An 11868-nucleotide genomic window follows, 5' to 3' on the forward strand; every position below is an offset into this window, starting at 1 on the left:
GCAATGGACGTCAATGGCGAAACGGCAAAAATTGGGTCAAATCCACTTCTTAGCAGCATTTAGTGATTAAATGCAAACACTGGAGCTTTTCAGATATCAGAACCGGGCCCACAATTGAAATATCATTTAGGGATATAGCCATATTTTACTGACCAATATTCCTTTTTAACTCTACACAATATCCATCCCCCTTTCTTTCTTCCTTCTTTTCCATCGCCATCGAAGCTAATGATGAAGGTCGAGCCCGTCCTATCATATTTCTGACTTAGTCCATCTTGAAAATGGCTTTAAATCAACACACCAATATGTTTGCTTGTGCAGCTCGCTCCAAATACAGTTTGGTAGCTCTATCAGTTAGCGCACTGAAAGTAGCGGACACACCCTGTAACAGGCTTGCTAGCTTCGGAGTTGACCGCCCTTTCTTAATGATGTCCATTTTTTTTTCTGGAAAAGTCAGTCTGGAAAATAGCTTTGTGAGCAAATCTGCAACCAAATCCATTTGTTTTCCTCCGTCGGCCATTGTGGGAGGAGTTCGCGATCTTTGGGTGGCTCACTTTGGCCCGCCTACTAACCAATCATAAATGGTGAAAGCAATGACGTATCCCTATGACTGCAAAATGGCTTTGGTGTTACCAAATCGAATTTCTGATTGGTTAAAGCAACAGTCTTATCAACGCTTATTTAATGCAGCAGAGCCCCCAGAACTGACTTTAAAGGCCTTGAGGCCGATTTCTGACCCTGGCATCAAAAAATGGCTGAAATGTGAATGGTTAAATGTGAAACATGAAAACGCAACTGGAAGCACTGCACAGGGGGAAATGCAATGAAAGGATGGGTGTGGGTGGGGGGGTGGGGGTGGGTGGGGGGGGGGGGGGTTGGTGTGGGTGGGGGGGTGGGGGTGGGTGGGGGGGGGGGGGTTGGTGTGGGTGGTTGTGTGGCTGTGTGTGTGTATGTGTGTGTGTGTGTGTATATGTGTGTATATGTGTGTATATGTGTGTATTTGTGTGTATATGTGTGTATATGTGTGTATATGTGTGTATATGTGTGTATATATGTGTATATATGTGTGTATATATGTGTATATATGTGTGTATATATATATATATATATATATATATATATATATATATATATATATATATATATATATATATATATATATATATATATATATATATATATATATATATATATATATATATATAGATAGATATTTATATATATATATATATATATATATATATATATATATATATATATATATATATATATATATATATATATATATATATATATATATATATATATATATATATATATATATATATATATATATATATATATATATATATAGATACATATAGATACATATACATACACATACACATACACACGCACACATTAACACGTAGCATTCAAAGACAAACACTTGCTACCTACCCACTGTAAAATTTGGCGTTGATTCCATCATATTGTCACAGGTGCCCAAACTTTTTCATGTGACTGTTTATTATTTTTTATATATTTATTATTTTCAACTGCTCTTCTGGAGTACGGAAGTCAAATTTACCCAAAACTCACTTTCACGTTGTCAACATTTTAGATGGTGACAACAAGGTAGAGTGTTGACAAAAATGTATCTCTGTAAGGCGATTTTGCACTTTAAACTCCCCAACACGCTGTCGCCATGAAAATAATAGGGGTTTCTGGAAAAGTTTTTGTGCTTTCATCTCCGTTATTGTTGGCGTATGCACATTTCAAAAGTGTGAACAAATAGTTGTCTTGTAAGATTTTCTTTTCTGTAAATTACAGTAAATTTTAACACACCAACACAGTCAGGAATGATGACAATGGAAATCCTGAAGACTATTAGAGCATTGCAGGAAATCCTCCTAAAAAAATCTGCTTTTGTCCATTCTTTTTCAAGGACAAATTATACCAGGACGAGTACCAGTTGGTGGTGACCGAAGAGGATCAGGAACAGATTTCCCTAAAGCTAAATGAAGCGTCAATTTGGATGGACGATGAGGGTTACTCTGCCACTACTAATCAACTAAAGGAAAAGCTTTTTCAACTTAAACATTTTTGCAAGGACATGTTTTTCAAGGTGGAAGAGCGACGGAAATGGCCTTATAGCCTCAACACACTGGAAAGTATGCTTAACACATCCAGCTTTTTCCTCCGGTGAGCACCCAATTTTATAATGCAGGGGTCGGAAACCTTTTGGACCGAGAGAGCCATAATTAATATTCCTTTTTTCTTTTTCATTTCCTAAATTGCATATAATAAGAGTCACAGAGGGTGCTGGAGTCTCCCAGCTGACGTCGGGCACAAGGCAGGAGACAGAATTGGTGGCCAGCAAATCGCAGGGCAAAAAATCGGTTAAACATTCAAATACACTCCTGTACCTAAGGGGAATTTGGACTTTTGAACCAGCCAACCCTGCATGTTCTCGAAATGTGGAGAAATCTGGAGAACCTGGTGAAAAGCCCACACAAGCCCTGGGAGAACATGCAAAAGCCACTCAGGGGGACTGGGACCTGGGATCGAACCCAGGACCCCAGAACTGAGGCCGTCCCCTAACCACTCAATCTCTGGGCCGCCCCATAAATAACTTATATTTTTTTTAATTTCTTGAGAGCCATTCCAAGAATTTAATAGTTAAAATAAATGAGTGCATTTTTGGGTCATATGTTTTAAAGTATAAGTATTAGAATTATTTTATAACATTGTTACAATGTTGCTAATCAATGAGTATATGCTTAATCTAATGAAAAGAAACATGACTAAAGCAGCTCTAGGTAATGCCGGCGCCATTTAAATTGTGATGTGCCATCACAAAGTGTCCATTTGTCAATGGAGCGCATTCAAAATAATGTTGCACACTCAAAGATGTGCCAACATGAGGCTCCCATTGGTGGATGGAGCGGCACTAGAGTTAGTGTTGGAGGCACTTTTTTGTGGCAACGCAAGGCATCAATTGAGCGATACAGCGTAGCTCAAGTTAGTTTCACAAACACAGGGATGGGCCAACGCGAGGATCTTGGTGCAATATGGACTCGGCGCTCTCACCAGCGAGTCCCACATTTTAGCTTGCAAATTAGCGAAGAATCATATACACCCATTAAAAGAGACTTGTTTGGCTCACGAGCCATAGGCTGCCGACCCCTGGTATAAAGATACTGTAATTAGATTTTCTTTGCATTGATTACCCCCCCCCCCCCCACTCTCATCATTTAAAGGAGTGCAAAGCTCATTCAAGAAGATGATCAAATCTTTTCACAAGTTGAACTTAATGTTCTAGAAAAAGTCATCAATGAGACAATGGTAAGTGATTTTTTAAAATGTTTATTTATTATAGAGGCAAAGTGAGCCTTGGTTTAATCTTTTTTCTCTTCTGTAAAAAGATAATTAAACTGATAAGGCAGTGTGGTAATTAAGTGAATTCTGTTGGAGTGTGATTTAGGTTTGTAAGAAGTCCTATCTACTTGGTAACTTGGGCATTACAGAAATTGCGGACATTTTTCCTTAAATAATTCCTGAAAAATAAGCTCTCAATTCACTGTTTTTTTGGCACGTATAAATCAATAACAGATAACTAACACATGCAAATGGTTTCTGTGCATATAAAATTTGTTCAGTTTTAAAAAAGATTCATGAAATATAAATATTGTATGGCACATTAAAACACTTTTCCACCTGTTTATTTATTTATATGCATAAGTTGTATTCTGTCCCACAAATAAATGGAAAATCTCATAGTTAAAACAGCCCCCTTACTGATTTCTGTTTTTTTTACATATTTATTACACACACAAGTTTCAGACAATCATGTAATTTTTCATATGACACAGACAACCCAAGGAAAGAAGGAAGTTGTACAGCCCGTTAAATTTGTCAAAAAAATGACTCCGCGTTCCATCAAAAGAACACTATACCAACAGTGAAACATAGTGGTTGCAGTGTGTGGGCCTTGGGCTGCACTGCTGCCTCAGGACCAGGAGGACTTGCTATAATTGTTGGAAGAAGGAATTTTGCTTTCTACCAGCCAAGTCCTGACATCAGATTGTGCGCTCAAACTCCAGCCCTCTTGGAGCATTCGGCATGACAACGAATCAAAGCACACTGGCAAGTCCACGTCTGAATTGCTGAATAAAAAATACATTTAAAAAATCAAAGTTAAGGTTGTGAAGTGGCCAAGTCAAAGTCTGTATTTAAATCCTATTCAAATGCTGTAGAGTCAGCTGAAACAGGCTGTTCATGCTAGAAAACTCTATAATATTGCGGAAATGAAACAATTCTGCACAAAAGAGTGGGTGAAACTCAGCGTTAGTCCGTGCATTTTCTATCCACGCCTTCAATCCAACCCTCAGAAATTTTATGGCTATAAAACCTCTTCTGCCTCTACAGCTGCGACACGTAAAAACAACAATAACCTCATACAATTAAAATATTTAGAAATATAGCCATATTTTACTCACCAGAAATCATTTTTTACTACATAATATCCATCCTCCTTTCTTTTTTCCTTCTTTTCTATCGCAATCGAAGCTAATGATGAAAGTCAAGCCTGTCCTGTCGTATTTCTGGCATAGTCCGTCTTGAAAATGGCTTTAAATCAACAACAATATATATGCTTGCGCAGCTTGCTCCAAATACAGCTTGATAGTTCTCGTAGTTAGCGCACTGAAAGTGGCGGACACACACTTTTCCGGGCTGTAACAGGCTTGCTAGCTACAGAGTTGACCGCCCTTTCTTAATGTCTATTTTTTTTGTGTGGAAAAGTCCATCTGGAAAATAGCTTTGTGAGCAAATCCGCAACCAAATCCATTTGTTTTCCACCATCGGCCATTGTGGGTGGAGTTTGCGATCCCTGGCTAGCTCACTTTGGCTTTGGTCCACCAACAAGCCAATCATAGTTGGTGAAAGCTGACGTATCCCTATGCCTGCGAAATGACCTTGGTGTCACCAAATAGAATTCTGATTGGTTAAAGCAACAGTCTTATCGACGCTTGTTTAATGCAGTAGAGCCCGCAGAACTGATTGTGAAGGCCTTGAGGCATATTTCTGACCCTGGCAACAAATAATGGCTGAAATGTGATATGTTTAATGCTTCAATATGAAAACACACATCTGGAAGCAGTGCAACCAGGGTGAAAAGCAATGAAAGGAAGCTAACAGACAATTTGGAATACCTAAAGTATTGTTGGACAAAATATTATATGATTCAAATATTTCTTGGGCCAGCAGAGAAGGCCTTGATGGCCCGGAACTAGTAAAACTTGATCCTTGTTGTGAAAGACTCCTCACAAATTATCATAAATGCTTGATTTCAGTTATTGCTGCCAAAGGTGGCACAACCTGTTCGTTATTGGGTTCAGGGGTAAATTAGTTTTCACAGAGTGCCAGATAAATTTGTATTTTTTTTCTGCCTTGGCAAACAAAATCCTCATTTAGAAACTGCATTTGGGATTTCCTTGGGTTGTCTCTGTGTCATACTGAAATTGGTTTGATGATCTGAAACCTTTGTGTGTGGCAAATATACAAAAAACAAATCACAAAGGGAAAATACTTTTTCACGGCATTGCATCTCCAGTTGTGGTAGAAAGTTTACATACATTTTTGAAGAACATAATGTCATGGCTCTCTTGAGTTTCCAGTTATTTCTACAACTCTGATTTTACTCTGACAGAGTGGTTCTAACAGATACTTTTTTGTCACAAAAAACATTCAGGAATTTTGGTTCTTTTATGACTTTATTATGGGTTAACAGAAAAAGTTATCAAATCTGCTTGGTCAAAAATATACATATAGCTACACAATTTAGTAATTTTAGGGACTTAGAAAGTTGTCAGTTAAATTAGCTTCCTAGCATGTCCTCTTAACTTGTGGGTGATTGTGTGACAACAGCTGGTGACTTCCCTTAGGCCATTTAAATAGGGCTCGTTGGATGCAAAAGCCCACAAACACTACAATAGGAAAGTCAATGGAGCTCAGCATTAGAAGCTGCTGGAACGCAGGTGTCAGTGTCCACAGTCAAGCGTGGTTTGCATCTCCGTGGACTGAGAGGCTGCCGTGCAAAAAGGAAGCCCTTGCGACAAAAGCGGCACCTTAAGGCTCGACTGAAGTTTGCTGCTGATCACATGGAGTACTTCTGGAGGAAAGTTCTGTGGTCAGACGAAACAAAAATCGAGCTGTTTGGCCATAATATCCAACTATGTTTGGAGGAGAAAAGGTGAGGCCTTTAACCCCAAGTACACCATGCCTACCGTCAAGCACAGTGGTGGTAGTATAATGCTGTGGGGCTGTTTTGCTACCAATGGAACTGGTGCTTTACAGAGAGTGAATGGGATAATGAAGAAGGAGGATTAGCCTCAATTTCTTCAAGATAACCTAAAGTCATCAGCCCAAAGATTGGGTCTTGGGCACAGTTGGGTGTTTCAACAGGACATTGACCCCAAACACACATCAAAAGTGGTAATGGAATGGCTAAATGAGGCTAGAATTTAGATTTACAAATGGCCTTCCCAAAGTACAGACTTTACCCCCATTGAAAACTTGTGGAAAATGCTGAAGAAACAAGTCCTTGTCAGAAAGCCATCAAATTTAACTGAACTGCACAAATTCTGTCAAAAGGAGTGGTCAAAGATTACCAAAAGCGCCTAATTAACGTGAAAATGGCCAAGGGAGATGTTACCAAATATTAGTGCTGTTTATGTATATTTTTGACTCAGGAGATTTGATCACTTTTTTTCTGTTCACCCATAAAAAAATCATAAAAGAACCAAACTTCATGAATGTTTTTGTGACAAAGAAGTATCTGTTCTAATCACTATCAGAGAAAAATCAGAGTTTTAAAAACAACTGGAAACTCAAAAGAGCCATGACGTTGTTCTTCACAAGTGTAAGTAAACTTTTGAACACAACTGTAATAATGTGTAGCATGACTAAGTAGTGTTAAGTACAGATGTAGGCAAACCGGTCCTCGAGGGCCGCTGTGGGTGCAGGTTTTTGTTCCAGCCGGTCCAACACAAAGTTTTCTGTTGAAACACCAGAAGATACCAGATTGGTGGAAAGGTTTCCTCTTATACTACATCCGCCTCATAGGTCTGAGATCCAAGCTTGAAATCCCTGGGTTTCGGCTTTCCTTTGTGGATTTGCATGTTCTCCCTATACCCTGTGTGGGTTTTCTCATTTTTTTTTCCCTCCCAAAACCCAAACACATGCCTAGCAGGCTAATCGTGCATCCTAAATTTCCCTAGGTGGGAGTGTCTGCCTGCATGGCTGGAGCCCAATTCAAGCTCTACCACGCCTACTTCCCGTTTTTGCCTGGAATAAACTCCAGCAACCCGGCAAACATTGTGCAGATAAATCAATTATTCATTTATAATAGTATTTGGCAGTTGGGTCACACCACCAATGATACAGATTATTTTGTAGCAAATCCGTACTAACTTAAACAGACAAAACAGATTTTTATCAAGCTCATCTCTCATCTGGCTCCTCTTGATCCGGAGTTGCAGCGGCTCTAATCCGAGCCCCTCCCGGATGACCGGCTTCTCACCCTTTCGGCCACTTGTATCTAAGATCTCATTCTATCAGTCACAACCCACAGATCATGACCATAGATGAGGGTGGGAATGTAGATTGACCAGTAAATAGAGAGGCTTGCCTTTTGTCTCAGGTCCTTTACCACGAAGTCCAAGACATGCGGCCGCAGGTTCGATGACACGACCACAAACTCGATCATCGAACTGCGGCCTAGGGTGTCCTGATGCCAAGTGTGCATATGGACACCCTTCTGATTGAACATGGTGTTCTTATTGTGAGTCCACGACGAGCGCATAAATCTAATAATAGAAAACCAATCGGGTTCCGATCACGGGGGGCCTTCTTTCGAATCACTTCCCTCCAGGTCTTACCGTCTTTGCCTACGTAAGCATTGAATTCCCCCAGCAGAATGACTGAGTCCTCCTAAAGGAGCATTCTCCCGCACACCTTCCAAGGACTCAAAAAAGGTTGTGCACTCTGAACTGCTGTTTGGTGCGTATGCACAACCAACAGTCAGGTCCCGACCCCCACCCGGATATGGAGGGATGCTACACTTTCGTCGACCGGGGTAAACCCCAACTTACAGGCACCGAGCCGGGGGGCAATAAGTATGCCCACACCTGCTCGGGACCTCAAACCGTGAGCGACTCCAGAATGGAAGTGTTCAACTCTCCTCAAGAAAAGTGGTACCAGAAACCAAGCTGTGCGTAGAGGTGAGCCTGACTACATGAATATGGAATTTCATGAACTCACGCACTAGCTCAGGCTCTTTCCCAACCAGAGAGGTGATATTCCCCATCCCAAATGCCAGTTTCTGGACCGCCAAGGACGTGTAACGATTCGATTCCAGTTAACCCCGATACTATAGTTTAAGACAATTATTGCAATTTTTCTAAATCACTTTATAAACAAACTAATCAAAATGGTCACTATAGTACATTTACATCAAATTATTTCCAAAAGTTCATTCTGCACCAAAGTAAGCATGTTTTGGTTTTATGTTTGAACAATATATACCCTTTATTATAAAATATTTTCCGTTTTTAGTGTAAACAAGCTTTGGTCTCAACCTGCTTAAATACTGATTCTGAATATGAACAAAACATCTTAAAGTATGTATATAGCACACAATAAATGTTTTTATTTTATTCTATAAAAACAATTAAATAGCAGGTCAGGCATTCCAATCACCATAAGGTCAAAGGGAAAGTTATTTCAGTTAGAACTCTGCAACATAATTTAGTGCAACCATATGCAGCCAGAACACTGACACGGATTTGTCAACATGAATAATTGAATTGAATGCTTTTATCATCATTATACAGGTGTCATGAGATTTAAAATGTTCACCATGTAATGCACAAATAACAACAACAAACAGACAAATAAATAATCATAAAATAATAAATAAGTAGTCCAAATGAGGTCAGCAGAGCGAAAGCACACCACTCGCTCAGTCCATGGATGCAACAACAATGATTATATGAGATTAGTCAGTTTCTATGGATGGCAACAAAATTGTGGATGAACTTGTGTTGTTGAGTATAGTGTTGCAACTTGTGTTGTTGAGTATAGTGTTGCAACAGAGTCTTTAGAACTTCTGTCAATAAAAGTACAAAAATCAGTTTTTACATGTCTTTTTGAGTCACATGATCTGTCCAGGCATGGAAAAATGATACTGCCGCTGAGCAGGAGAAACGTTCTCCAAAGGAGCTTCCAGTTGTGCTTTCAAAAGACATTGAAGCAAAACTTTCACTTCTGGAGAGAGAACTCAACTATCTGCTGAACAAAGCTAAATTTGCCAAACCAAAGTCTAAAGACAAGGCCAAGAATACTACAAGCTCTAGTAAAAGCAAAAATAAAAATGAACAGAAAGCTACGCCCACTGAAGAGGAGAGCACTGAGAAAACCGGTGGTAGGTGAACCCTTGTCTAATTAGCCCATATTTAAGCACTCATGTATGATAAGTAAAATACTGACATACTTTCTGTTGAACTGTAGATAGCCTAGTGGATGAGCAGCCGGATGATGCCACACCCGATAAGGAAAGCACACAGCCGACCGAGGAAACGAAAACAGGTTGGTGTACTGTAAATGACAGAAGGACAAGGTGTAATACAAAATAAATGAAAGTAAAAGGGAATATTTCCAGCAAGAAAGTTTACTTTTCTTCAATAGTAAACATGGCTTCAACATTTCTTAAATCAGTGGCTTCAGCTATTCAAAAGCAACTGCAGTTCTAGCACCAACTTTTCAGCTCTCTTTGTTTTTAGGAACTGAGAAAGACAGATCTGAAAACCACATCATCGATGAATTCTAAGAGCTGGATCTGGGGAAATTATTACAATATTTATTGCTAGTGTAAATGTTGAGAATTTTCTTTATTGATCTCATGCTCATTTGTTGAGCATTTGTTTATGCTGTTTTGGTTTAAGACTAGAGTTACCCTCATTTTACTCACATTGGTCTTAACAGCATATATTTCACACTGTGATAGCGAGGTGTAATTAAGTGTTAATTTTGTTTCTGTTTTTGTTATTTTTGCCCTGCAGTGCACTGTATTTTCATTCTCATATTGTATCTTCATTCTGATTAGCCCAATATTCCCATGACCTTGCCTCCTTGGAAATTGCTACAACCGAAATTGTCACATTTCATTTTCTGTCTAAGAATGCTTGATTGGCAACACAAATCAAGACATTCGGTTAATAAAATTCAATAGTGTTGACCATGTTTTGAATTATTTCCTTCTCCCCCAACCAGCCCCCCCCCCCCCCCCCCTCCCCAAACCCCAATAACAATGGAAAAAGAAAAGTCAGGTCTTAACAGGCCTCTCACCTGTACACAACACGCAATTTGAACAACCGGCATGGGTCACTACTCTGGATACACCTCGAAATGCTTCCGATGTACGAGTGTGTGCATGCATGGCTGTTTGTCACCTTGTGCCCTGCCTTAATTGGACAGAGAAACATAGTCAAAGTGGGCAATCTTACAACTTGTAAACACGTTCAGAATTGTGTTAATTTTTTCTACCAAGACAGAAAGTTCGTGAAATGTCTCCAGCATTTCTTTGTTTGCTTGTGCAATATTTGCTGCTTCCTCCTTGTCTGCTTTCTCGTTTTATGCCCCCATAGTGCCGAGTGTTTCATTAACTCTTGAGTTTGTTTTTGACCAACTTGTCAGCCACGATGAACACTTTTTATACGCACTGATAATTTTCTTGGGAGGCATGAGGATAAAAACAAGCAGCTGCTTCATCCACACTTGGAAAAACTCAACAAAAAAGGCAGAACTCCGTGACGACGAACGGCTGTCAAGAGTAAATGAGAAACCTTAAGACAGCCAATGAGAGCCCAGTACAGTTGTAACCTTGAAATACAAGCTTAATGCATTTGGGACTAAGCGCGTATGTAAATTTAATTATATCTCAAATCAATGTTTCCCATAGGAAAGAACTATACACAAAGTAATTAGTTCCCACCCTCTTAAAAAAACAACAACAGGATATTACAATAGAAAAACACATTTTAATTGGTTAATTCACCATCTACCTACAGAGTAACAAATAAGTAGTTATGATGTTTAATAATTAGATGAGACATTATTCAAAACAACGGAAGTTTGTGGATGGGAAAGATGGAGATAGAGAGACAACGACTGCGCTAGTAACGTAACAAACTTTAAATTTAACTTGAATTTGGATTCTAATACACACATTTAAAAAGATTTTAATCTTACGTTACACTAAATGTAAACCTTGTGCAATAGCAGCCTGCCGCGGCCTGGCCACCTGGCCAGAACACCAAACATATGCGACATCGTATGCTCGTATCTCAAAATGTATCTCCTATCTTGAGGTGAATATTTGCTCAAGAATTTTACCTCTATCTCAAATTCCTCATATGTCGGAGCACTCGTATGTCAAGGTATTACGGACAGAGTATGGAACTTCTAAAGTGAGAATCAATGCATCCACGACAATATTTTCAAAATAAAATAACATTCTTTCAAAACAAATAATAGTGTCCCGGCGGGTGAGTGGTTAGTGGATGGGCCTTTCAGTTCTGGGGTCCTGGCTTCAAATCCAAGTCGTTCCAATGGTGAGGCTCTTGCTGTTTGCCCCGGCTGGTTCTGCATGGGTTTTCTCCTGGAACTCCCCCGGTTTCTTGCCACGTTCCAAGAACATGCATGGTAGGTGGGTTGGACACTCAAATTTGCACCTAGCAATGATTGTGAGTGTGAATAATTTTCTGTCTCGTGCCCTGCGGCTGTGTTCCGATTCAGGGTGTCCCTCACCTCCGGTCTGGAGTCGGC

At 39.6% G+C, this 11868-nt stretch overlaps 1 protein-coding gene across 4 annotated transcripts in view; it reads left to right on the plus strand.

The window, feature by feature from the left end:
* The window catches only part of hyou1 (hypoxia up-regulated 1), a 68729-nt gene extending 58445 nt beyond the window's left edge, over positions 1 to 10284 (plus strand). For all 4 annotated transcript variants that reach the window (XM_077740814.1, XM_077740810.1, XM_077740813.1 and 1 more), the window contains 5 exons: positions 1928 to 2184; positions 3243 to 3327; positions 9214 to 9466; positions 9553 to 9630; positions 9825 to 10284. In XM_077740814.1, coding sequence (XP_077596940.1) covers positions 1928 to 2184; positions 3243 to 3327; positions 9214 to 9466; positions 9553 to 9630; positions 9825 to 9871 — 720 coding nt within the window. In that variant the 3' untranslated portion in view covers positions 9872 to 10284. The remainder of the gene's footprint in view (positions 1 to 1927; positions 2185 to 3242; positions 3328 to 9213; positions 9467 to 9552; positions 9631 to 9824) is intronic.
* Positions 10285 to 11868: the final 1584 nt, after the last annotated feature.

The sequence above is a fragment of the Stigmatopora nigra genome, chromosome 19, assembly GCF_051989575.1.
Source record: "Stigmatopora nigra isolate UIUO_SnigA chromosome 19, RoL_Snig_1.1, whole genome shotgun sequence".
Taxonomy (NCBI): domain Eukaryota; kingdom Metazoa; phylum Chordata; class Actinopteri; order Syngnathiformes; family Syngnathidae; genus Stigmatopora; species Stigmatopora nigra.